General features: G+C 35.3%; 1 protein-coding gene across 7 annotated transcripts in view; it reads right to left on the bottom strand.

The window, feature by feature from the left end:
- Nucleotides 1–1,139: 1,139 nt before the first annotated feature.
- Nucleotides 1,140–26,668, bottom strand: part of WASF1 (WASP family member 1) — a 110,810-nt gene continuing 85,281 nt past the window's right edge. For 5 of the 7 annotated variants that reach the window (XM_074310112.1, XM_074310111.1, XM_074310113.1 and 2 more), the window contains 7 exons: nucleotides 23,743–23,877; nucleotides 13,997–14,150; nucleotides 12,810–12,927; nucleotides 10,622–10,794; nucleotides 8,426–8,605; nucleotides 6,830–7,461; nucleotides 1,140–2,063 (listed from right to left, as the gene is read on the bottom strand). In XM_074310112.1, the coding sequence (XP_074166213.1) occupies nucleotides 1,906–2,063; nucleotides 6,830–7,461; nucleotides 8,426–8,605; nucleotides 10,622–10,794; nucleotides 12,810–12,927; nucleotides 13,997–14,150; nucleotides 23,743–23,877 (1,550 nt within the window). In that variant the 3' untranslated portion in view covers nucleotides 1,140–1,905. The remainder of the gene's footprint in view (nucleotides 2,064–6,829; nucleotides 7,462–8,425; nucleotides 8,606–10,621; nucleotides 10,795–12,809; nucleotides 12,928–13,996; nucleotides 14,151–23,742; nucleotides 23,878–26,668) is intronic. The other 2 variants (XM_074310114.1, XM_074310115.1) reach the window with 1 other exon arrangement.

The following is a 26,668-nucleotide window of genomic DNA, read 5'->3' as shown; positions in this document are numbered from 1 at the left end:
ACTATGGCTCTAAGCTATATTTCTAGACATGATTATTCCCCATCAAGTAATCTCCCAAACTGGTCTCCATGCTATTCTTGCACACATTTCTATCTCCTACCTGTAATGCTTTTCTTCTTATATCTACTTTGTTCTCCTATGAGAAGCCTTTCCTAATTCCTTCAGTCATTCATGTCTCCTACAATTACTTTGTATATTTTTGCTTTTGCTTATTTGGATATGCCATATACTGCTCAGTAGAAAGTAAGCTTCTTGGTTCCAGGACTGCTTCATTTTTTTTCTTAGTATGTCCAGCACACAGTACAGGGCACTAGTCTCACCTCTTGATTATTTAATTATAGTTGAGGCTAAAAGAATACCCCCAGCCTTTGTTTTTCATATCTACACACACACTGGGAAGGACTCATTAAGACCTATTTTCTGGACTAAGACAAATTTTAATGATATGCATTTTTATAAGTTTGGAGAGGGATTCAAAAGGTCATCTAGTCCTGCCCCATCCCTTACTAGCAAAGTCTATTCCAGGGTCAAACAATTCCAGGACATTATTTTATGTAATTAACAAAATGTCTCTTGCTGCATTTTAAGGTAATTTCTTCTTTTCTATCCTAAATATAATCAGTTAGTTTTCTCTTTAATGTAATAATCTCTACACTTTAAAATTTTTTTTCAAGTTAAATTCTCAAATCTGTTCTCCATATTAAGAGCTTTGGCATGAATTATTGTCACATATTTGCTTTCTTTAATTATGAAGTTATCTTTTTTTCCTCTAAAATAAGAGGACTCAAACGGCTCTGACTGTTCTTATAAAAGCCCAATTGGTGTCAAGTTCTAAGGAAGTTGAAGTTAAGCTGAATCTAAAAGAGATGTAACCAAATTTGAGAGCTAATTTTACATTTTGTTCTACAATCTGAATTGTGAAATCATTTCTTTTATAACTTTAGGAAAAACAACAGGCTATCCCTATGTAATAGTCCAAATGATTCCTTCATGTTTAAAAGAACTCTGTATAACTTAAGATTTAAAAGTATGTAAATCCTATTTTTTTTTATCCAAATCAATCTGTGATTGGTCAGTTTGAGAGGTTTTAATATCACCATTTTGAGGATGACTATTAAAAAAAGTAACAACTAAAAGCATTTAAAATGAACCATTTATTAAATCAGACTATTATTCTTAACAGTTATATAAGTTACACAATATGTTTCAGTCAGAATATTTCATATGGAAAAATCAAACTCTTGTAGGCAGGCAAATAGTATCACACACAATATGTATTTTAAGGGATGGAGTGCCAGGGAAAGGGAAACTGCTAAACACTCAAATATAAGGCCATAATTATTTAAAAATTAAAAAAAAGATAAAAAATAAAAAGCTCAAGCATTCTTTTTTTTCTTGAATTGTACTTGGTACTACATACTATTGTCCTTTTTTTAGTGTACTCAAATAATCAAGGTAGTGATCTCTTGATAGGTTTAATTGTTGACATTATTTAAAATGGAATAAGGCTCATTAATACATACAGCTGCCCTTGGAATTTCAATCTCAGTTTACCTTCATTAACTTAAAATTCACAAAGTGCACAATTAAGAATTGTAAAAAATAAAATCAAACTGAATTTGCTAATCTAGCAACAGCTGCCCATGCTTAATACTTAGTGGTCTATATGAACAAAGTATGTTCTTTCCAGAAAAAAAAAAAAAAAAAGAGTAAGAAAAGCCACCATAATACACTTAACTTGAAAGATGTGCTAGTTTTCTTATAAACGGAAAAAACAGGATCCAAATAAAAAAGGACTGAAGGGGGAAAAAAATATAAACACTAGTAATGACCAACCATTTTCAAAGAACAAGCACCACAATGGACATTTGCATTCAGTTTGGTTGTGTATTAATGGATGTTTCTTTACTCCAGCCAATCCACTTCATCAAACTCTGAATCATCTTCAGAATCGCTATATTCCACAGCAATCCGGCGAGACAAGATGGTGGCCACATCATTTTCAATGCGTTCGTGTTTAGCCTCTTGTTCACGCTGTTCTTCTACTTTTCGTAGCTGAATACCTGGTGTGCAATAAGTCAAAGTCATTGCAAGTTTTAAATCAAAGAATCAACTCTTAACTTTTCTTTAACACATTCACCAGACATAAAAAATAACATGGCCAGATGTTCAGAAAGAAGAATGCAAGGGGACAATTTTTAGAGATAGTTCTTTTTGCCAAATGGCATCTTTGATGGCTCAAGGACTTAGACAAAAATCCTTCAAAAATCCATAGACCCAAATCTGACCTAAAAAGGTGTACAAAAAAAGAATATGACAACATTTATGTTACTCTCTATAGAGATTTGTGGCACAGTATATTTATATAAATTAAGTGCAGTGAGGGAAGAAATAACCATTTATATCATTCCTACTACATGTCAGGTACTATGTTAAGCACTTTTATAATTATCTCATTTCATTCTCACAACAACCCTGAAAGGGAGCTGCTTTTCTGCTCATATCCCCATTATACAATTAAGAAAACTGAGGCAGAGATGAAGCAATTTGCTCAGGGTCACACAGGTCTTCCTTCTATCCACTGTACCACTTGGTCACCTCTAATATATGTTCCATTCATTGGCTTTATTCTCTCTTAAGTATTACAATAGAAACTTAAACTCAGTAGAACATTAAGTTAATAATAAGGACTTACATAATATAGGATTTTTTGAAAAAAGGCCCCAGACATACCACAACTGTCTTTATTAAATGAGATACAGGGACAGTGATTAAGAAGGAGGTACTTTCTTGGACTATTGTAAAAAAAAAAAAAATCTGAAGAACTATGGACATGCCTTTATATTCCAAACCATATTCTTTGTAGAGAAAAAGGAAACAGATGAAGAAGAGTTCAGGAATAGATCACAAGCCTAGCAAGAGTTATAACAGAGAAATGATGGAAGATTTCAATTATCTGGACATCTTCTGGAAATCTTGTTCTGCTAATGACAGAACAGCTAGTAATGTCCTAATTTGCCTTAAAGTTAATGTCATCCTTTAAAAGATGGAGAGTACAGCAAGGAGACATTCTATTTAGGATCTTATTCTTACCAACAGGGAGGAACTGGCTGCTGGGATGGAAATGATGGGAACTTAGTAATGACAATAATAATGAGCTGGCATTTATATAGTGCTGTAAGGCTGTAAAGCATTCTACACACGTTATCTTGTTCCATCCTCAAACCCACTGAAGTAGGTGCAATTATTAGCACCATTTACAGATAGGAGAAAGAGGTTGAGGGAGTTTAAATAGTGTGCATTCACGCAACTGCTAAGTGTCTGAGGCAAGATTTGAATTCAAGTACTTGTAGTCTTGGACCATTTTGCCTGACCTGATCTTCGATCCAAATAATTGCCTCCTATTTCTAGGCTATTGACTTATAAACTTGTGTGTGTATGAGAATATACAGAGATAGATATTGTGTATATATACACAAAACACACACATGCATATGTGTATATGTACATATACCCGCAAGTACATACATGTGTGTATAGCTACATACCTAAATGCATGTGTGTATATGCAACGTGTATGTGCACACAATGTATAATCTCCCTGGTAACTAAGCTTATATTCCACATCAAAGGTGTCAAATATGTGGCCTGTGAGTGAAGCTCAAAGCAGATTAAATATCCCTTTGGGAAATACTTAACAAAAAATATAATAAAGACACAGATCACATTTCCCATAAAGCTAAGCCAGTCTTTTGCAGCCTGCAGGGATCCTTATGTGTGGTTTAGTAGTCCTCCCCCACCACTTCTTTTTCTAACACCATTGCTCTGGCTATTCCCTTAGACCATCTTCTACCCCATTACTTTCTCCTTAGCTCCCAAAATTCTGCCTGGGAATATGGAGCTAATGGGCTGGTTTGCTCTATCCTTGGCCCCACCCAGGGGCAGGACTAAGAGGAACATACTTTCACAAGTGTAAAGTATGTCTGGTATAGGAAGGCACAATTCCAATAAAATCTTGAAAGTGAATTTTTAAAAACTGTCATGCTAGACTAGTCTTATATCCTTTGTTGTTGTTGACAAGGTTAATAAACTGGTAGATTACAGGGAATGAAAGCAATCCTGCTTACCTAGGTTTTTTTTTTTTTTTTTTTTTTAAGCAAAACAGCTGATAAAGGCTCTCATACTATTCTCATGGAAAAATAATTCAGATAGGAGAAAGACCATAGTACAAACAGCTGCATTCAGAATTAGTTACATGGCTGTACCAAAAAAGATTTATGTCAACTTGCAAAGGAGGTCTGCTTTAGAATACTCCAGGCATCTCGCTACCTGTGCTACTTAACATTTTTATTTAATACCTTGGATAAAAGTAGAAATGACATGTTTATCAAATCTGCAGATGATACAGAGTTGAGAGAGACAGCTAACACACTTTGAAGACAGAGTCAATTTTCAAAAAACTTGATAGGCTCAAATACTCCATCACACTGAACAATATTAGTGGTAACCAGGTGGTACTGTGAATAGAGTGCTGGGACTGTAATCAAAAAGGTCTGAGTTCAGATCCTGTCTCGGGCATTTTGACTCTAGGAAAGTCTCTGCCTCAGTTTGCTCAATTGCAAAATTAGCCCCACTTTGCAGGACTGTTTTAAGGATCAACTGAGGTACTATTTGTGAAGCATATAGCACAGTGTCTGGTATATAATAAGTGCTATATTAATGGTAGCTATTATTGTCATTATTAAGATGAAATTTTATAGGGAAAAATGTAAAGTCTTAAACTTGGGTTCAAATATCAATTTCACAAGCATAGGGTGATAAGGGTCTTGATATTTCATTTGGCAGGGGGCAGCTAAGTGGCGCAGTGGATAGAGCACCAGCCCTGAATTCAGGAGGATCCGAGTTCAAATCTGATCTCAGACACTTAACACTTCCTAGCTGTGTGACCCTGGGCAAGTCACTTAACCCCAGCCTGGGGGGGGGGGGAGATATTTCATTTGGCAAATACCTGTAGCTTTAGTGGACTGCAAATGCTCAATATGGCAGCCAAGAAAAGTAAAAACTAATGTGACTTTAGGCTTCGCATTAAGAGAGGCAGGAAAGGATGTCCATCAATTGGAGAATGGTTGGGTAAATTGTGGTATATGAAGGTTATGGAATATTATTGCTCTGTAAGAAATGACCAGCAGGAGGAATACAGAGAGGCTTGGAGAGACCTACAATGGACTGCTGCTGAGTGAAATGAGCAGAACCAGAAGATCGCTGTACACTTCAACAATGATACTGTATGAGGATGTATTCTGATGGAAGTGGAAATCTTCAACATAAAGAAGATCCAACCCACTTCCAGTTGATCAATGATGGACAGAAATAACTACACCCAGAGAGGGAACACTGGGAAGTGAATGTAAATTGTTAGCACTACTGTCTATCTACCCAGGTTACTTATACCTTCGGAAGCTAATACTTAATGTGCAACAAGAAAATGGTATTTACACACACATATTGTATCTAGGTTATATTGTAACACATGTAAAATGTGTGGGATTACCTATCATGGGGGGGGAGGGAGTGGAGGAGGGAGAGGATAATTTGGAAAAATGAATAAAAAAAAAAAAGAGAGGCAGGAAAAATTCCCAAGGCAAATATGAGGTGCCATATTTCAGGAAGGATGCTGATTATCTGGTGAGCATCCAACTAGGCTGGTGAAGGGCCTTTAGAACATGCCATGTGAGGACCGGTGGAAGAATTAGAGAAAAGTGCAGGAGAGAAATGCTATCTGTTCAAACAAATGAATGGTTGTCATGGGGAAGAGAGATTAGACACATTTTGTTTGGCCATAAAAGGATGAACTAGAAATAGTGCCCCCCCCCCCCCAGCCAGAGGTAGCTATAAGTTTGATGTCAGGAAACAATTCCTTTACAAGAAGAGGTATCTCTGAGGAGGACGGTCTGTCCCTCCACCTGGAGATCTTCAAAGTCTGGATGACCCACTTCTCAGGAATGCTGTAGAGCAGATTATTTTTATGGTTGGACTAGAAAGTCCCTCAAGTCACTTTGGAATCTTTAATGTTGGGATTCTCTGAAGCTCAACTAATAGGGAGACGTTTTGAAAACTCGAGTAGGCGTGCCCATCACAATGCCTGGCACCTAGTAGGTACTTAACAAATGCTTCTCCATTGGGTGAGTGCTTGTTTGAACAGATTATAAAGCAGCATCTGTTAAAGAACATGTGGGTTAATTCATCCAGCACCTGTCATGTGTCAGGCACTATACTAAGTGTTAGGGATACAAAAAGAGGTGACAGTCCCAGCTCTCAAGGAACTCCCCTCACAAGCAAATGGGGAGCAAATAAATAGGTTCAAACAAAGACTCAGGAAAAAATAGGAAATAATTTTAAAACTGGATTGCTCTGGCGCGGGGCACAGACAGAAAATGTCAGGAACTGAGCTCCGCTGTTTAGAGAACTGTAAGAAGGCCGGCGTGGTGTGTAGGTGTGCAGTGTAAGAAGAATGGAAAAGGGGGGGCGGGGCCAGGCTATGGAGGGCTGGGAGTGCCCAACAGAGATTTGACCCCAGAAGAGGGAGGGAGGCACTAGAGTTTACTGAGCGGGAGGATGTCCCGGCCAGAGCGGCCTTTTAGGAATATCGTTGCGGCAGCTCAATGGCAGACGGCCCGGAGTAGGGAGAGACTCGAGGTAGGCAGACCCACCAGCAGAAGCAAAATATTGACAGTACTTTACCAAAGTAAAGCGCACCGACTGCTCCGTGCAAGTTTGCCTAAGTTTCCGGGACCCCTCACCCCCCTCTGTAAGGAGAGACGGCAGGTACCTTTCCGGATGGCTTCCAGAAGCACGCTCCTGGCATCGCTTATTACTGGCAGGGTGGATGGATGGCGCTTTGGCTCCGGAGCAGGAACGACTTGGGATGGAGGAGATGGAGGCATTAAGGGGACATGAGGCCCGGGGGCGGCGGAGGGGGGTGGGTGCACTCCAGAGAGAGGATGAGAAAGAGCTGCCACAGTGACGGGGGACGCGGGCCGAATGCCGCCGGGGGGCGGCAGGGGGGGCGGGGGGGGAGGCGGAGGCAGCCCTTGCGCTTCCCCTGGTGGGAGTGGATGGACGGGTACAGTTTCACACACTGGGGCGGCTCTAGTGACTGGAGGGGAGGGCTGCACCAGAGGCGGTGCTATCGGAGGAGGAGCTGGGTGAAGGACTCCAGGTGCGATCTGTAGAGGAGCTGGCGGGGGCGGCACTGCTGGAGCTTGAAGAGCAGCAGCTGGAGGTGGAGGTGGGGGAGGTCCTGGAGGGGGAGGGGTCGAAGTCATTGAAGCTCTTAATGAAGTGGTTGACAAGGCAGATGGAAGAGGAGGTGGAGGAGGTGGGGGTGTGGGGCTCACAAACACCGCTGTTCTGCCTGTGGCTGGTGACTGCGGCCGGCTTTCTACCAAGCCTGGAGCAGAGCTGAAACAACAATGATATGCCCCAATCAGTTAATAAAAACAGAAAGTCTAAAACACATTTCCAGATGCATCAGTTGACCGGTATCATTTGCCATCAGTAAATATTTACGGGCTCCCCTAAAAATGGGAAGATTTGGTCGGTAAGTAGCAAGAGAGGAAAAGGACACAGAAGGATAGCAATGAGAATATTAATAATAACAGTAACAAGCATGAATCACGTAACGCTGGCTATTAATCCTTGATACTTATAATTTCACATTAGTTTCATTTAAATCTCATGCAAGATCCAGCTAGTCAATAAACTCTTCTTACCCTTATGCACTACATGTTAGTAAGACAAATGGACTGAGCCTACACTAAAGTACATTTGTGCTATTACTGTATTTTCAGAAATCCTTGTGGCCAAAACAGGGCTGTATTCAATCATAAGTGCTTGGTTCCTATATGCACATTCTCAATTAAACCAATGATGCTTATTATACACAGAGTTTGGTAGTGGCAGGTTTATAGGAACCATATATCTTCCCAAGAATAGCGCCTAGAATGAACATTCATTTTTAATTTGTAATGCATGTCGTCTTCCCTTAAGAATTTATAATTTGTTAAATTAGTCTGTCAATTACTGAATCCACGCTTCAAAAACACTGGAAAAAGATTATGCACAGCATCTGATCTTCCACCTTCAATTTCCAACACTTGGTTGACATTCATCACCATATCTCAACCATTTTACTTGCTTCCAACTCTGGGTCTTTTAAAACTGAACCTTTTACAAGATTCCACTTTCCCCTCCCTTTATATAGCATGGTATTATTCATATGTCCTCAGCAAAATCCTTCCTAAGAAATGAGAAATGTAAGTAAGTTTTTTTTTTTCCATCAATGTAAAGTTCTCCTATTGGAATACATTACTGGAGGAAAAATGTAGCAGCTCTTCTCAATCACCCATGTACTTAATTCTGTTACCTGATACAAGTAGGTGCAGGTTTTCCATCTCCTGCTGCGTGCATTGGAGGGGGTGGAGGTGGTTCATGAGGTCTCACTAAGACCCTTTCCTCAGCTCTGTTTAGAAGTTCACTCATCTGACTAAATGGTAATGCAGAAAGTGAGTAAGAGGCATCCATATGATCCACATATGCCTGAGGTCTAAAGAACAGAAAATAATTAGTGTGTTAGTGTCTAATATTTTGCAGCAACATTGGGAAATGAGTTATCCCACCTGACAACTTAAAAAAATCCACTTTTGTTGAAAATCTTTCCAAAATATTAGGGATCTCAAGTCTTAAAGCTCTAATCGCTTAATACTGCAGGAAGACTTTTAAGATTCTCAGACTTTTGAGCATTAACAGAAGATGCTTTCCTACTAAATACTTATGAACAGCCTTGCATCTCCTTAATTCTAAAAAGCCTCTAAAGCCTTGATTCTTCTAACCCCTTTTCTCCTCCCTTCTTCTCTGTTAAAAAGCTTGAAAAAGTTGCCTCCATTTACTGCCTCCATTGCTTTACAATTTACTCTTTCTTCAATCCCTTTAATCTGGTTTTTGCCATTGACACTGCACTGAAATTCTTCTCTCAAAGATCTCTGATGATCCCCAAATAAATTTTTTAAATCCTCCACTTTGGCTTCTTTGCACCTTCTATCACTGTTGATCATTCCCCTCCTATTGGATATTTTTTCATGTTTTTGACTTGGAGATAGCCCAACTAACCTGATTCTCTTCCTGCTTCTTTTATAATTTGCTGTCTCCTTCTCTAGCCACTCTTCTTTCCTATTCCTGAGGTTCTGTCATTGAGTCCCTTTATCTCTCTCCTCCCGTCTCTCCTTCTCTCTCTCTCTCTCTCCATTTTGACCCTAATAATCTTACTTTCTATAAAAATAACTAGCAATTGTATTTTCCAAGTCTTATTACTTGTCTAAGCTTATACTCAAATCTCTGGCTGCTGATAGGACAATTCCATCTAAGAGACCCCAAACATCTCAAATACAATAGGCTTGTCAATTTTCTTCCTAAATTTCCTTTACCTTTTGCCTTCACGATTTTCATCTATGGTATTACTATTCACTCAATATTCTATTCCTTGAAATCTGCTCATATAGTCACATCACTTAAAACCTTTTCTGGGCGTCAGTTTTCTCATACGTAAAAGGGGAATAATAATATTAGTTCCATATCAGAATTTCCTATGACTGACCTGAAGGAAGCATCTGTCTGGGTTTACAATCTTTGCTGCTTTCTAAGATGGCCAAGAGGACTTGGAGGAGAGAATGGATACATGCTTTTAATGAACAATTGTATACCATTCTATCCCCTATTATTCTTTTTTTTTTCCCCACTTATTTTTGATTTCTCTTACATATTGCTTCTTTTCCCATAATCTACAAATTATAATCCTACAGATAGGATCACAGGGAAAAGATACAGAACTGGAAGGGATTTCACAAAGTATTCAATCTTAACTCCTTCGTTTTAAAGATGAGAAAACTGAGAGTGCTAGGGCATATGAGTAGTAAGTAAGTGTCAGGGGTAAGGTTTTTATCTGGTTCCTCTGATGCTAGAAGCAGTCCTGTTTTCCCTTTACCACCAAAATCACTAGTATTTAAAAAACAATATTATGCCCCATCATGAAGCTCCCGGGGACTCTTTATACCGGTAACATCAGTATGAATCAGGGGCTTCTCATGTTAACTCATTGTCAAAGGCTCCATATCTACCTTTGTACTCAACTTAGTGTCATCAGCTTTTATTAACTATTTTATGCTATAATGGAATTTCTAAGTGCTAGAGATACAAAGAAAGGAAAAAAAAAATACTCCTTACTATCTACGAGTTCACATCTCTATTATTACCCCAGAATTTTCTACAGAGGGCAGAACTCTAAGAAAAACCTCATTCCTCCTTAATAAATGTTTGCTGAATGACTGATCTTTAGTAACAATTTTTAGAATCATAGTTTTTTTGGGGGGAGGAGGGCAAGGCCATTAGAGTTGTCACATGCTCAGGATCACACAGCTATTAAGTGTCTAAGGCCAGATTTGAATTAAAGTCTTCTTAACTCCAGGGCTGGTGCTATTTTCTTCACTGTTCCATTAGCTGCCCCTATAGTCTTACTTTTGCAAGAAGATTTCTTATTGTAAAATAACACCTAGAAAAGAAAAGGAACCTTGGTTCAAACTGAGAAGCTGGGCCATTAGCAACTTCACTTGGCTTATGTAAGGGATTGACATCATCTTCTGCAAGCTCGGGACCTTGTGCTAACTTTTGCCATTCTCTCCTCCGATCATGAGGTGCTCTTGGCACTTTTTCCGGTTCAAGAGGTCGATCTAGATTCTTCTGCTGGAAGACAAACAAAAGCAAACAAAAACAAAGCCAAAAAGTAATTGAAATTTTAAAGAGCTGATCAAGAATCAAAATAAAATGCTCAAAATCACACAGAAAATTCAAACATCCTGAGACTCTCCTAGATGTTACAGCTAGTTTACTGAGCTAAATTCTTGACTACTTTCATTTGTTAACCCCGAATTCCTTGCATATTTAAACTAGAATCTGACTTTATTTCCCTCATGCAAATACAATGTGCTTTTGTTTTTGATCCTGATAAATGAAAACTATTTATCTCATTAGCTCCCCATAGTGCCTGGAATTTCTACTATTAGTAGTGGCCCTTAATTATTTTCTTAATTAGATAGATATGGTAACTAGGTTCTATTAAAGAAGACAGCAATCTAAACATACTGGGAAGGATTATTTTATGCAGGGAATGCATTGCTATCCAGTGTCACACAGCAGAACAAAGCCTTCAGTAAATAAAATACAGAACATTTACATTTAGAAGCACAGCAGTTTTCACTGACTTTGGTCTTTGGACTCCTTTATACTCTTAAAAAATTACTGAGGATCCTTCAAAGAGCTTTTGTTTCTATAGATTACATCTACCGATATCCACCATATTAGGAATTAAAGCATTTTAGTAACAGGATGACATTTTGATCCTTCAGCTCCCCTAAAAATCTTAGATAACCCATAAAGATCCTTGGACTTTTCTTTAAGAACCTATGACATGGAGCAGCTAGGTGGCGCAGTGGATAGAGCACCAGCCTTGAATTCAGGAGTAAATTGAATTTGAACCTGAGTTCAAATCTGGTCTCAGACACTTAACACTTCTTAGCTATGTGACCCTGGGCAAGTCACTTAACCCCAGCCCCGGGGGAGGGGGGGGCGCAGGGTGGGGAGGGAGGAGGAAAAGAAAGAAAAGAACCTATGACACAAGGAAAGGACCACAGGGTACAATCAGACTGCAGTGAAAAAAAGTAGAACATTCTGAAGGTACTGGAAGCCTAGAATGGCTTAAGGGGCAGGTTGATGGACAATAGAAAGTTTTGTAATTTCAAAATTTTACTTCATGCTGGCCTTGATTCCATCTGTCTTCTATATTTTCTACATTCATGCAAAAAGAATTAGGGAGAATCCAGATAGACAGATGCCTTAATTAATGATATTTTTTTCATTCAATTTTCTTTTGTTTTTACAAGTCATTTGCCTTTCTAATCCAGCTTTTATCAGAAAAAGGCAAAATAACAATAACAAAGAGAGTTATATTGGAAATTTAGTAAAAACAAAACAAAAAAAACCTGCTCATATTCCATGCCAACCTAGCCCTTTTAAAGAGTTCAAGAACTTCTGATTTCTGGTCTGGTTATTTAGGTCAATTTTCCTCACCATCTACAACTGTAAAAAGACTAAACTACTGCAAGATTCTTAATTATCAAAGAAAAATTCAGTTATGCTCCTATATATTAAGGTTCAATCATTCAAATATTTGAGAATGATTCTCAGTATGGACTGAAACAAAAAGGACTACTTAGATAATCAAGAAAATGAAATAAATTAATGAGAACATACTTTATTATCTCCAAACCTTAAAATATCTATATCCTATGATTTACCAAAGTTTCCTTGTTCACTTTTGCATTTTTTTTTTTTTTTAGCTTAGTAAGTTTCATGGTCAAAAGTACGGTTTAGAAGGACCTTAGTCTTTCAGCATAATTTAGAATTACATAGACAATTTGTGATATTTGAGTTATATGCTAAATTTGAATTACTGTTATGTTATAAGGACAAGATGCCCTAGTTATGTCATTTGCCAATATATTTGTCACCTTACCTTCCCCCCCAAAATTTGAAAAGATTCATTTACATTCTCTAATATCCCCTATATGGTTGAAAAATGGTCATATTTGGCTATATTACCTGAAAATATAAAAGAAGAAAATATTTCATATGGATAAAAAACAGTCCCAAGAAGAAAGTAAAAAGAACTGATTTTTAAAAATCTGTTGGAAATAAAATACCTTCTGCTTTCTCTTTTCCTTCCTCTTGTCCTCAGTATCCTGTATCATTTTTTCTTTCCATAGGTCAAAGAAATATGAAGGATTGGTATAAAACTTCAAACCCTCTTTACCATCATCCCTGAAGTAAAAAAATTCAGATTAAAGCACATTTTAGAACCCTTAAAATATGAACATAATGTAATGCTAAGAAGCATGAAAAAAAGGAAAATACTGAACAATTTTTTTGAAAAGCAATGAATTCATGAAGATAAAACACAGAGAATATATTAAGTAAACCAAAACATGAAATAAGAGAAACAACTGCTTCAATACAGGGTAATATTACATCAGATAATTTGGACATTCAGAACTCAGGGGAAAAGTGGAAATAGGAAGGGTACTTAAAAGTTAATTAAAATGGTCTGCTATAAATATTCAATTTAAAATATGGACAGTCAAGATATATCCCCACACTGATTTAAATTTTTATTTTTTATTTTTTTTTTACTAATAGGTCCTTTGAGGTTTGCAAATTCTGAAAAGATGATTACTTTCTCTTTGTTCCTATTTTTTCTTCCTCTCTCCTTATCTCCTTCTCCTCTCCTCCCACCCCCATTCTTTCTGCATCCAGGTTCAGAGTGTCTTACAAAATCAAGAACTTTGGGATATTTTATTCCAATATTCTAAATTTAACTAATCTTTCAAGCAAACAATGATAACTAGTTTCTAAAGGTCAGTTTAATGGTAACATTTTCTAATGGTCTGAATTTAAATTCTTTATAGTTTTAAGTAACTCTCAGGCTTTTAAGAAGCTATTTGGTTCAAAAGGAACACAATATTTGGAGAATGATTATTCATTCAATTTGTCATATAAAACTACTTTCAGTGAAAAAGTATTTTTGAGGTAGAAAACTTAGAAGCTAAAAAATATTATTTTAAATAAAACTTTTTTAAAAAAAGATATTTTGTTATCAAGAGTAAATTTGTGTTTTTGTTTTTTTGTTTTAGTAGTTATTGTAACTATATATAATAATCATGGTTTACTTCAGTGCTTGGGTGTTAAGGAAAGGAAGAATTTTTTTTAAACATTTTAAAATAAACATTGAAGGTATTTCATGAAGAAAGTCTCTATTTAAAAAAAAAAGTTTCACTTGACATTAAGTATCCATGTGGATTTAAGTTTGATTAAAATTACTAAAAGTTCCTACCTGTAAGGAGTGAGTATGTTGAGAGGTGGAGGCTGCTCACAAACATTGTAGGTTTCTTGTAGTGGAATTGGCAAAGTCTTTCGATCAAACAGCTGCTGATCTTGAGTTGTGGAACTTCGGAAAGCTTTTCTCATTGTGATATCTTGTAATGACACTGGAATAGAAAGACAAAGTTGGAGGATGATCAAACGTTTTATTTTGTTTTTATACTGGTAACAAATATATTTCAAACACACATATGCACACATTTGCCTTATAGGCAGTAGGGCTCAGTAAACTATGTATTAGTTTAATTATTGTCAAAAATCATTCTTGTAAGTATGTAGTTTATAGTTATAAACTTATGTTTGATAGGAAAACTGATAGGGATTGGACCTGCCTTTTTTTTGTTCTTGTTATAATCATCTCTCATTTTTTTATTTTCAAATACTCTTTGTTCCACCCCTCTTCTGCTAATCTTATTCTGTTTTTAGTCATTGATGGCATTATAGATAGTTTTTTGTTCAATTCCCCTTAACAACAAATGCAATTAGTTGAATTGTATTATTATTTTGTTGTCCTATAAAAGTATCCTTTTCATAGTTGGATATATATAGCATAAGTTAAAATTTATTAAATATAGAAAAAAGATCACTTTTATGAAAATACTGAAGCTTGACTAAAGCCCAAAGTAGGAATGGTAATCACTATTGTTATAAAATTTGACACTATAAGCAAATTAGTACAAAGGTCATTTTTTGACATAAGGGAAAAAGTAAATGTGTGTGTGTATATATATACATATATATGCATATATATATATATAGAGAGAGAGAGAGAGAGAGAGAGAAGGAGAGAGAGAGAGAGAAACACACAAATGCAAACACATATATAAACACCTGACTGTAACCAGTTTTTTGGAAGCAGAGACCATATTTTTCTTCTTCCTATCACTCACCGTATCTTGTACTTCTACACAGTAAGTGCTTAATAAATATTTGTTGAATAAGTGGAATGACTCCATTTAGTTGAGTACTACAAAATGCATGAGTAAGAAGGAAAACAAAAAAAGCAGACAAGTTCTGACAAAAATTTTTATCCTGTTATTAACAAGTGATAAGCAAAATAAAAGGCCATTTTCCCAAGAGAAAAAACTGGATGTAGTAGACATAGGGATGATGAAAATAAATGCCCTTATTCGGTTTACACTGAAGTGCCCATGTTAAAAAAAATAATAATAATAGGGTCTATAACTTGGAAAAGTACACTTGATTGTAATTAATCTGAACAATGATTCTTTTAAAATTATGAGGTGCTGGAGCAGCTAGGTGGCGCAGTGGATAGAGCATCAGCCTTGAACTCAGGAGGACCCGAGTTCAAATAAAATATGAGGTGTTGTAAATATTTAAGCAATTTTTATTCATTAAATTCCAATAAAAATAAATGGTCACCTTTTTTTCTGTAATAAAATTTTGCATATCAGCATGGTCTATAAAGTTCATGCATTCCATTATGTTGACCCTTTAGTTCTGTACTTGTAATTATTTTTAAAACTGATGATTTAATTCAGCAAATATTTATTAAGCACCTACACGGTGGTCTGATTTCCTTTCCCAAACACCAATATCTTTCAGGATTTTGAACATATTCACATGACAAATGAAATAAATATATGCATAACAAAGCAAAAAGGATATATTTTAGAGTGTTAATTTTAATTTTTTGCTATTACAAACTTGATGAATGAACAAATACTTATTAAGTGCATACAAGGTAGTCTGATCCTCTTTCCAAATACTAGTCCATTTCATCTTTACTAAACCATATGAAACTGAATTTCTATTACATAAACCTATTAATATATATGTATACACATAAGTATTTCTATTTTCAGCACACAATCCAAGGCTATTCTGCTTGATTGAAGCTCCCTCTGAACTTGCCTAATAGTATCATCACTGGGTAAAAAGATATGCATGTTAAGTGACTGAGAATATATACCCAAGTTAATCTGCAAGATGGCTGTACCAATTTGTAGCTCCATCAAATGTTTTTCCCAAACCATGACGTCTATACTAAGTCATTTTCCTTATCCCTCTCTCACCAGATCCTGGACACTGCTTCTGGAATCCTGGGCCCTGAGGAGGGCTCTGCTTTATTTTGCCCAGAATTAAGTTTAAATAGCCATTTCTAAACCATACCACAGCGCCAGTATTCTCTCCCTTCATGTGCTGCTTTCCTCAATAAAACATAAGCTCGTTGAGGGCAAAGTTTATCTTTTTTCCCCATATTTGTATCACTAGTACTTGAGCACAGTGCTGGCCATGAAGGATTAATAAATGTTTACTAATTAGTTAATTTGTGTTCTTGTCCTCTCATATTTAGTCCAACAATTGTCATTTTCTTCTTTTTGGTCTTCTTTGATATTCTGAAGGTTTCTTACCTTATCATTCTTACAGAAACTGCTCTCTCCAAAATGACCAATGATTTTGTAATTCCTAAATCCAATGGCCTTTTCTCAATCCTCATTATTTTAGACCTCTCTGCTCTAGCAATTTCCAATGCTATTATTGTTAGTTGCCTACATCTTGAATATCTGAGCCTTATCAGAGATATCCTGCTACAAAATTAGCTTTCAGATTCATCTCCACAATGCCATATATTTTCTAAGGAAGCTATATGTAATCCTGTCACGTGTTAATGACTTGCTACATAGGACTGCAGAACTGCATTATGTATTATTGTAGGAGAAAAGAATAAACGTGGGATAATTATTTCTAACAAAAGCACTGTTACAAATTCAATCTAAAAATTTGATATCTAAAATTGACATACTTGCATTTACAGTTTCAAATGTAAGAAACTTATACCAGCTGCCAGAATTGGAAAGCCTGATAGGCATTTATCATTATTATATACAAGTATGTATCTAGAGTGATGTTGCTTTATACTATATATATTTGTTGGTGGAATACTTCAGATAATTTAAAAATACATTTTAGATAAGGGTTACCTATGCAAAAGTACACATATGTATTACTTTTTATAGCTAGCAGTAATTTTAAAATATACTCTATGAAGTTCAAGACTCAAAATATTGATATCTTCTTTCATTTTTTCCTCCTTTCATATTCATATCTTAGATTCTCATATTTGGCACTAATGTTATCAGATTTGAATTCAGGAAGATGAATATTACTGACTCAACACCAGTGTTCTATCTACTGCATTATCCAGTTGCCCGAGAAATGAGGACATTTGGTTATTTAGTCATTTCAATTATGTACAACTCTTTGTGACTCATTTGGTGGTTGCCCTACGATCTATGTTCCTCCTTAAAGACTTTCCTAGATATTCCTTAACCTCTGTATTTTCTCAACTCCTAAAAAATCATTATTCATATTGACAATTACATTTGACCTCATATTTTTAATTTATCTATTTATTGCATATAGGTACTAAATTTCTAATTGGATCACAAGATCTTTGATAGAAGTGATTGGGTCAGTGAATGTAAATTTCTTTGCAACTTTAATGAACTATATACTTGTGAGCTATTATTAAATCTCAAAATTCATTCACAGTATTCAACAATGATAAGCAGTATATATTTATTTAATATCTGAATTCCTGAAATAGCCTGAAAGTACATCATGTAATTAAAAACTATATATAATTGTGATCTGATTATCTTTTATTCATTTGTTTGGGATAATAGTTAAAGCTTCTGGAGAGCAGGAATTCATTTTAATTTTTATCTTTGTATGAAGGAAAGGAAATGAGTTTAAGTAAAAGAGTAGAATGAAGGATCATAGGAGTCATATGTCCTGTTTTTGAATCTCAGGTTTGACATTTAACGGTCTATTTGAATTTGAGCAAATCACTTAAGTTTTCTTAGTCTATTTCCTTAACTGAAAAATAAGGATGAATGATACATTTACCATCTTTAGCAATTTGTAGTGAAGAAAATGCTTTAAAAATTATATAAATACATCACATATTAGCAAGCATAGATATTTATATATTATATATTAACTATTATTCAAAGCATTTTATTTGGAGTTAAGAGGTTTAGAGTTGGAAAGATATTTTGAATTTGTTAGTTTTTTTAGATGCATTTTTAAAAATTTACCTGTAAAGACACCACACAAGTACATTGTGATGATCAATCATGTCATCTTGGGTTTTTAAAGGCAGTGGTAACAGAGTACAAACTTTGACAGATTCAACCCACTGGGCCAGATCTCATGGATCACCTTGTGTTTGTTGTCCAAGGACCAGCCTAAGTTCAGAGATGACCAAGTTGTCTGCAATGTGAATTTATACTCCTTTCCTCACTGAGTTCAGTGCCTGTCTTTCTTTCCTTCCTAAAGGCCATCCTTATGCTAGGGAAACTTAACATACATATTGATACACCATCAAACAGCAAAATCTCCTGGTATTTCACCGGACTCATATATCATGACCTACTCAACCATCCTATGCTGTTTATATCCAGGGATGATTATGTCCTCAATCATGCAATCACCAACAAATATTCCACTTTTATGTTCAAGAACTCTAAAATTCCCTTATCTGACTACAGTCTTTTGTCATTCTACCTCTCCTTCTGCCTTGAAACAACAAATCCCACTCTTCATTCTCAGTGTTATTTCTGAACCCTTGATCTCTCAGTTCTTTCCTAGGCCATTAATTGAGTGGATATAATCACTTCAATTCCTCATTTTTATCTTTCAGTGAACCAATGAAACTTGACACTTCTCTGAAGTCTCTTGCCTTATTATACTATAACTAGTCTTGCCCTGTCAACCACTAACTTTGGATTACTTCTACCATCTAATACGTTATTGGTACTGGTATATTATCTTATAATGCCAAATTAAAACTGGAGAAACTCAAGAAATTGTGCTGATTAGGATAGCACATTAAAAACAGCTTTAAATTATATAATATTAACTAAATCTTCACTGCAGCATAGAGGTACTTTTATAACTCCCTAATCAATTCACTATGCATTCACTACCCAGGCTTTTCCAAAACTTTTCATGCTTCTTCAAACTTCTGCTCAATAATTGACTCAATGCCTTACATTTTACTTTTTAAAAAATAAATTTAAGTCATTTGCCAAGAGAGCCTTCTTATCCCCTTATTTCAAGTAAATTAAATGTTTTCCATCATTATTTTCTCTTTTCATCTCTCATATGAAGAGATGGCCCCTCTTGCAAAATCATACCCCTCTATATGCACAAGTAATCCCATTTCAAAACATCTTCCCCAGCAGATTGCTCCCTACTGCTCCCTCTATCATTCCTATCTGCTTACTAACTTTAACCTCTTCCTTTTTACTGATCACTTCTCTCCTGCATCCAGATATGCTCATGTCTCCCCATCTTCGGAAAATCCCCACTTAGTGTATCCATCTAAACTAAGTATCATTGCTTAGCTCCCCTATTTTTGTGCCTAAACTCCTTGAAAAACCCCAAAGCACCGGGTACCTCTACTTCTGTTCTTCTCATTCTCTTATTAAGGCTCTCCACCTCATTATCTAATTGAAACTGTTCTCTCCAAAATTATCAATGATCTCTTAATTGTAAAATGTAATAGCCTTTTGGTTTGAACTCTCTGAAGTCTGTGACATTAGTGGTCATCATTCTCTTTGATTTTCTTTTAGGTTTAATATTCGATCTCTCCTGGTTCTCTTCTTTCCAGTTTAACCACCTCTTTTTAGTCTCGTTTGCTTCATAACTATCATGGCCAATAACTTGGATATCCTCCAAAGTCCCTTTATTTTTCTCCTTAAGACTATTTTTACTTTGTGATCTCCTCACAATATTTGAATCTAATTCAAAATATTACCTCCAAATTGATGATTTCTATTTTTATTTACTCATCCCTAACTTCTAGTCACACATTTATAAATATCAGATGGACATTTCAAAGTAGATATCCTACAAAGTAGACTTCTTAAACTTAACATGCCCCAAACTAAATTCATTATCTTTATCCCCAAGCCCTTGAGTCTTCCTAACTTTCCTGTTATTGTCAAAGATTCTATGATCCTCCCAGTTGGTGAGGCTCACAACCCAGGTATTCTTCTCAACTCCCTACTCTCCGTCATCTCCCTCTCCCCTATCCAGTCTGTTTTCAAAGCCTATGCATTCTATCTTCACCTATCTATATTCTATTCTGCCTTTCCACCTGTCAAGACTTCTCACTCCAGTCTCTCCTTTGCTCCACTGTCAAAATAATCTTTCTAAAGTGCAGCTTTGAATACATTTTTCTCCCAGCTTCTCTCCATTCCCCATTCAATAAACTCACTGTCTCCCTATTGCCTCTAAGAATAAATAGAAAATCCTGTATTCCTCATTCAAAACCCTTCATTATCTGACCTCTTTCTATTTTTCCAGTTTTTTTATGCCTTACCTGCCTTTGCCTGCCCCCATTCCCCAATTCAGTGATACTGGCTTCCTTTGCTATTCCTCAAACAAGACAATCCATCTCCCAATACCGGGCACTTTCATTAGAGGTTGATGCCTGGAATTCTCTCCCTCTTCCCCAGGTATTCTGGCTTCCTTCAAGTCACAGCTAAAATCTCACCTTCTTTGAGAGTCAGCGAGATGAGACAATGGAGAGAATACCAGTCCTAGTGTCAGGAATATTTGAGTTCTAATTTAGCCTCAGACACTTATTAGCTTTGTGATCTTTAATGGTTATTGAACCATTACCTATCTCAACTTCTTTACCTCTACTTCCCAGGGTTATAAAGATAAAAGAAGATAATATTTGTAAAGTGCTTTGTAAATCTTAAAGCACCATGTACATGTTTCCTAGTACAAGCCATTAAAGATGCCTCCTTAATTTTAATGGTAGGGAGCTAGTTAAGACTGAACTTCAAAAGCTGCCTGGGATACTTAGCTGGTGACCCTTGTAGCTTCCTCACTTCTAAAATTGGGATAAAATAGCACCTACATTAAAAGGGCTGCTGTGAATACCAAATGAGCTACCATATGGAAAGTGCTTTGTAAAACCTGAAGAACTATATAAATGCTAAATGTTATTAGTTAATTCCTTCCCTCTATTGCTATCCAATTTATTCTGTATATATCTTGCTTGTACATAAATATTTGTATGTCGTTTCCCTCATTATTTCCTTTCTAGGACCTTTCTTTTTTCTTTTTATGTATACTCAGTGAGCACTTAATAAATGCCCAATTTCAGTTGTTTCAGTCATGTCCAACTCTTCATGATCTCATTTGGGATTTTCATGGCAGAAATTCTGGAGTGTTTTGCTTGCCCTGTCTTCTCTGGCTCACTTTACAGATGAGGAAACTGAAACAAACAGGGTTAAGTGATTTGCCCAAGGTCACACAGTTAGTAAGTGTTGAAGGCCAGATTGGAACTCACAAAGATGAACCTTCCTGTCTTTAGGCCTGGAACCCTATCCACTGTGCCGCCTACCTGCCTAAACAACTAAGATATAAGGAATTGCGATTCATATCCATGTAGAGAATTGAAATGAAAAATCCTTGTCATACTTAAGTATGAGTAGAAAATATCAGTTTCATCACTAAAATCACTTTTAAAAAGCAATTAAATTTTATGTTTCTTTTTTTTTCTTTGGTCTTACATAACTAATTTTTTTTGACTTAATGCTCCTTGACATTATCCATATGTTCACTTCACAGTGTTATTTGGTGCTCATTTTGGCTTTTATGGATGTCTGATTTTCATTTAAACTTTGAAGTTTACATCTTCTTGTTCCTATGTAGATGCATGGATTTGAAGAAACAACCAACAACACATTTTCATTTTGGTATCATTGTCTCTCCCTTTTGAAAAATTAAGTTTTACTGATTGCTGGATTGTATATCCATCATTTCTGGATATAACATAATAGCCGCCATATCCCAAAATGGAGCTATCTTTATGAAAAGAAAAAATAATTCTGACTATACAACTATTGATCTTTAAGTTCCTCACAGTTTGGCTTCCCTTCAGTGGTTCTCATTTACATTATTATCATCAATATGCAGAGTGGTCTGCTTTTGCTGCTTTTGCTCATGTCTACATAGGATATGAGAGATGTTATCAAGAAGAAATAATCAACAGAACATTTTGAATTCTAGCTCCAGGGAGGTTTAAAGATGCAAGTGTATAATATTTTAATAATGTAACTGAGTTAATTTTTCAAGGAAAGAAAATTTCACAGCCTGCTGTCTCTGACTTCATATTTTTTTTTCTAGTTTAAAGCTTTATATAGCAAGGTATTGACCTCTAGTTGATGGGAAGAGAAAGGGGTGAAATAAGGTCTCTTTTGGAATTAGAGGTTTTATTTTATGCGGGAAAAAAGGCGCTCACATTCTGAACTAGGATTGGAATTATATGCCTATAAAATTGCTTCTAATATTTGCACACACATTTTGATGATTCATGTTAGTGATAGAAACTAGCTATAAGCCAATTTAATAACATGTTTTGAGGTTTTTGCTTCTTGTCACTTACAACTTGGGTCAAGTTATCAAAAGAAGTTGGTCTATTCCCTATTCATCTGCTTTCTGGCTTCAAGAAATTTTCTGATATTTTTCTTTCTAAAGTTTGGATCTACTGAAATTTCATATTTGAATCAAAGAAAATTACTCATTGAGAATTAATTTTTTTCTCTGGAGATACCACCTTCTCTTAAGAAAAAGAAAATAAAAATTTTGTTCTTAGCTTTTATATTGCTTTTGGCAGAGAAGGGAGTGGTACCTGGAAGACAATACTATTCAAAGGATTCTATTAAGGCTTGAAGACATGTAATATGCTTTCACACTAAAGGTTCTAAAATTATTTTAGCTTGTAACATAGCTTCTGAATCTTATGCCTCTGGCTTAACATCAAAATTCGAAAAACTTCAGCCTCAAGCAATAACAATCTGGAGCTTTCAAGAATAGCACTAAATCCATTTAAAGAGGAGACTTCCTACCAGTTTTTTAAAAACTGTATTTAATTTGCTCAAATAAAATGCAAAAAAAAAAATTAAATTAAGGCATTCATAAAAATAATTTACACCCATTTAGGGATTTCTAAAGTAGTTTCACAGAATTTTCACCACTAAGATTAAAGTATGTAAATGAATTAGAAAAAATGGAAGAAGACAGAAAGTTTATTGAAAAATTTCCCCCTGATATGTCAATTTTACTGATAATTCAAGAACTGTTAGTAAAAATGAGGAAAAGAAAAAAAAAATTGTCATATCCCACTATATCTGGCTGGCCTCGGTTCCCACTTCCTTTCTTTTTCAATCTTCCATGTAGACATCAAGGTCTCCTTAGCACAAAACTCTTGCTGTCTCCTGATGAGGAGTGGAGTTCTGATCTATTCCTCACCCCCCAGTCCCAATGTCTAATTCTTTCTTTTCTAAAATTATTATCAAATCAGTATTACTATTGCAACTAGAAAGGGAAAGACAATCTATTTTCTAATAACTCTCCTTACAATCTTTAGAACTACTCAGACCAAAGCTCCCTTCCTCAGTTACCATTTCTCTATTTATGTTGTCTCTGTAGTACCTATCACAATGTCTAGAGCATGGCAGGTACTTAAAAAATTCTTGTGGATTAATTGTCATGGATTTATTCATGAATAAATAACATATATCATGAATCTTTGGAAGAAAAAAACCTTCATAGAAAAATTGTACATTTATTTGGCTCTGTTCCCAAATACTCTTCATTGGACATCAAAAAAAAATATTTAGTTAACATATAATACCATAGTAAACTTACATTCTTCTTCCTTGGGATCAAGTTGTGTGACACTGACAGACAAACGATCTACCCGCTCTTGTAAAGAGTTGACTCTGAAGGAAAAACTGTGTGCTTCGTTAAATAGTTCTCCAAATATATCTTCAGCATACTTACCTACAAAACACAAAATATAAATAATGCAAAAATGAGTCAGATTTTGGTATGAGTGAAGTATATGATAATAATTAAACATTTAAAAGAATAATAATTTAACATATATTTGAAGCATCATAAGCTACAAATTCCAAACATTTTCTTGTTTTCAAATGTTACTTCTTGGACATGTCCACACCATGCTGTCTCCACCTAAGCAACTGTCTCTTGCTGCCTCCCCACCAGAAAATTGGACTGAAACCACCTTGGACCTAATTTAGCCAGACTTCGATGTGATCAAGGCCTCCAAAACAATTCTTGATTATACTTATGCCATGCTCCTCTCTATATAGCCTTCTTGTTCTCCATCTCCTTTTTATGTTATGTTCCTCCCTCAGTAGAATGAAAGGCTCCTGAGTTATGCAGAGTTGACTGCCCTACATATATGGGCCCAGACTATGAGACTTTTTGGGTTTTTGTTTTGAGTTCTTGTGTTTGATTTTTATATATTTTTTAATATTTCTCTTTTTTTACTGTCAGCTATCCTTTCCTATTTTTATAACTAACTGTATTTGATTAAGACAATTTCTTTGCTATTTCTAATTTGTTGTCTTTAATTACAAGGCCTTCAGAACCAGAAAAGTAAAAAAAACTGTAAGTGTTTAATAAAAATAAAGAGGTGGTAAAGTCTTCTTTTATGAATAAATAATACTAACTTTATTTGGTGAATGGCCTTTGTGATTATTTTGGCTTACTTTCTAATTCTCAGCTAATTCTAGGTAAACAAGGTTGCTGGACAGTTGGGATCTTGATAGACAGTTGCTGTAACAACCTTCCCAGGGGTCTTGGGCTATTCTTGTGGGTGGGATCCTCTAATTTTATAAATTAGCCTCCTAGAACCTGACTCAACTCTCTCTACTTAAGAACTTAATTCTATTTATAGAGTGTATCTCCCATATTAAACTTTGCAAAAGTGCTATAACACTATATGCTTTAGAATTAAATTTTTATTAAAATATTAATTTAATATTTTATTAAATTATTAATTAATTAAAATAAAATAATAAAAATATTAAAATATTTTATTAAAAACACATGTAATAACAAATATCCACCCTTGCAAAATCTTTTGTTGCAATTTTTTTCCTCTCTCTTCCCCCCACTTCCTCCCCTAGATGTCAAGTATTTGGTTCATAACTATGTATTTTTTAATGTGACAGTATATTTTAAACATATTCAATTCTAGAATTAAAATTTCATAAGTTTAAAATAACAAGTTATATGAAACGAATCATCGCTTTATAGATTATAAATGCTAAGCTGTACTAAACTGAGGCAGCTCTATTCACTGTGGCAATAGAGATAGTGCTGGGTCTGGAGACAGGAAGATCCAAGATCAAATATGACCTCAATGCTAGTTGTGTGGGTACTAGGCAAATCACTTTACTATTTGCTTCAGTTTCCTCAACTATAAAATGGGGATAATAGGTCTCATCTCACAGAGCTGTTGTAACAATCAAATGAAAATCATATTTGTAGAAGGCTTAGCACAGTGTCTAGCACACAGCAGGCACTATTTAAATGTTTAATCTTTTCCTTTTCCTTATCTTGAGTGAATTTTAAATAGGGGATACCTGTTTATTATCTGAAATACTTTGCTACTGTTCAAAGAAGAATATTATCATCTACTAGCTTAGATCCAGATAGTATTTTTCTAATGTTTAATTCAATGTCTGCATACAGCATCTTACATATTCTTGATCTAGCCATATATTTTAATGCATTAAAATTACACATACAATGCTATATTAGTAGCAATAGACATTTAAACTTGCCAAATGACAATCATGATAATTGTTTCTCTAAGGTAAGTCTATAATACTAAATGTTGATACTTCAATGAACAGATCTGGAATCTTGGCAATTTGTATATACCCTCTGGTAGGATAGTTTACCATTTATCTATGCATTCTCATCCTATGTATTTTTTGTTCATATCTTTGTATGAATCCACTGTGGGTACCTCTTTAAGGCCTTTCTAAAAGTCTCCTAAAACATAGGTATACTAGGGCAGCATACATGTTAACCTTCTATTACTTCAAATAAGATGGTACATAAATTGCTTAACACAATACATAAAGAAGGCACTTAAGAAAAGTTTGTTTCCTTGCCCCTCCCTATCTCACTATAGCTACCTGACTGGTTCACATCTTTAACAGCCTTCACATCACTTCTTGCAAATTAGCTGGCCATTGCTAATATGCTATAACACATTTACATCTTTCATATATGTCTTTCCTATCACATATGTCTCTGTACTTCTTTTGGATTCACTGGAGTCTATTATATTCTTTTGTTGTAAGGATATTGGTCTTAAAATGACTAAAGTTATGGATAACTCTATTATAAAGATTGTTCATACATATTGTAGTCAGAACAATAGGCATTTTTTATTCACTCTTTTGTCCAACTATTTTTTGGGGGGTTATTCAACAGTTCTTCCTACCAGTACATGCATAATTTTTTAAATCAAGAAAGAAACAAGCATCTTGGTTCATAACTATGTATTTTTTAATGTGACAGTAGCCGCAATCTCAATACCTAGATATGAAAATAATATTTTCCCTTTAGGTACAACCAACTTAAAACAGATTTAAGGAAACAATCTATTTCCATTTGCCATGCTTGTTTATTGATACCACAGCGTTCATCATATGGCATTCAATTTAATCCATACTTATCAAGTTCAAGGGATAAGACCTGGCACTTGGTACAAAGATAGAGACCTGCTGCAAACTCTTTTGTTTAGGAG

The sequence above is a fragment of the Sminthopsis crassicaudata genome, chromosome 4, assembly GCF_048593235.1.
Source record: "Sminthopsis crassicaudata isolate SCR6 chromosome 4, ASM4859323v1, whole genome shotgun sequence".
NCBI lineage: Eukaryota > Metazoa > Chordata > Mammalia > Dasyuromorphia > Dasyuridae > Sminthopsis > Sminthopsis crassicaudata.
The sequence above is the reverse complement of the archived record's forward strand: the minus strand, read 5'-3'. Positions and strand labels throughout refer to the sequence as shown.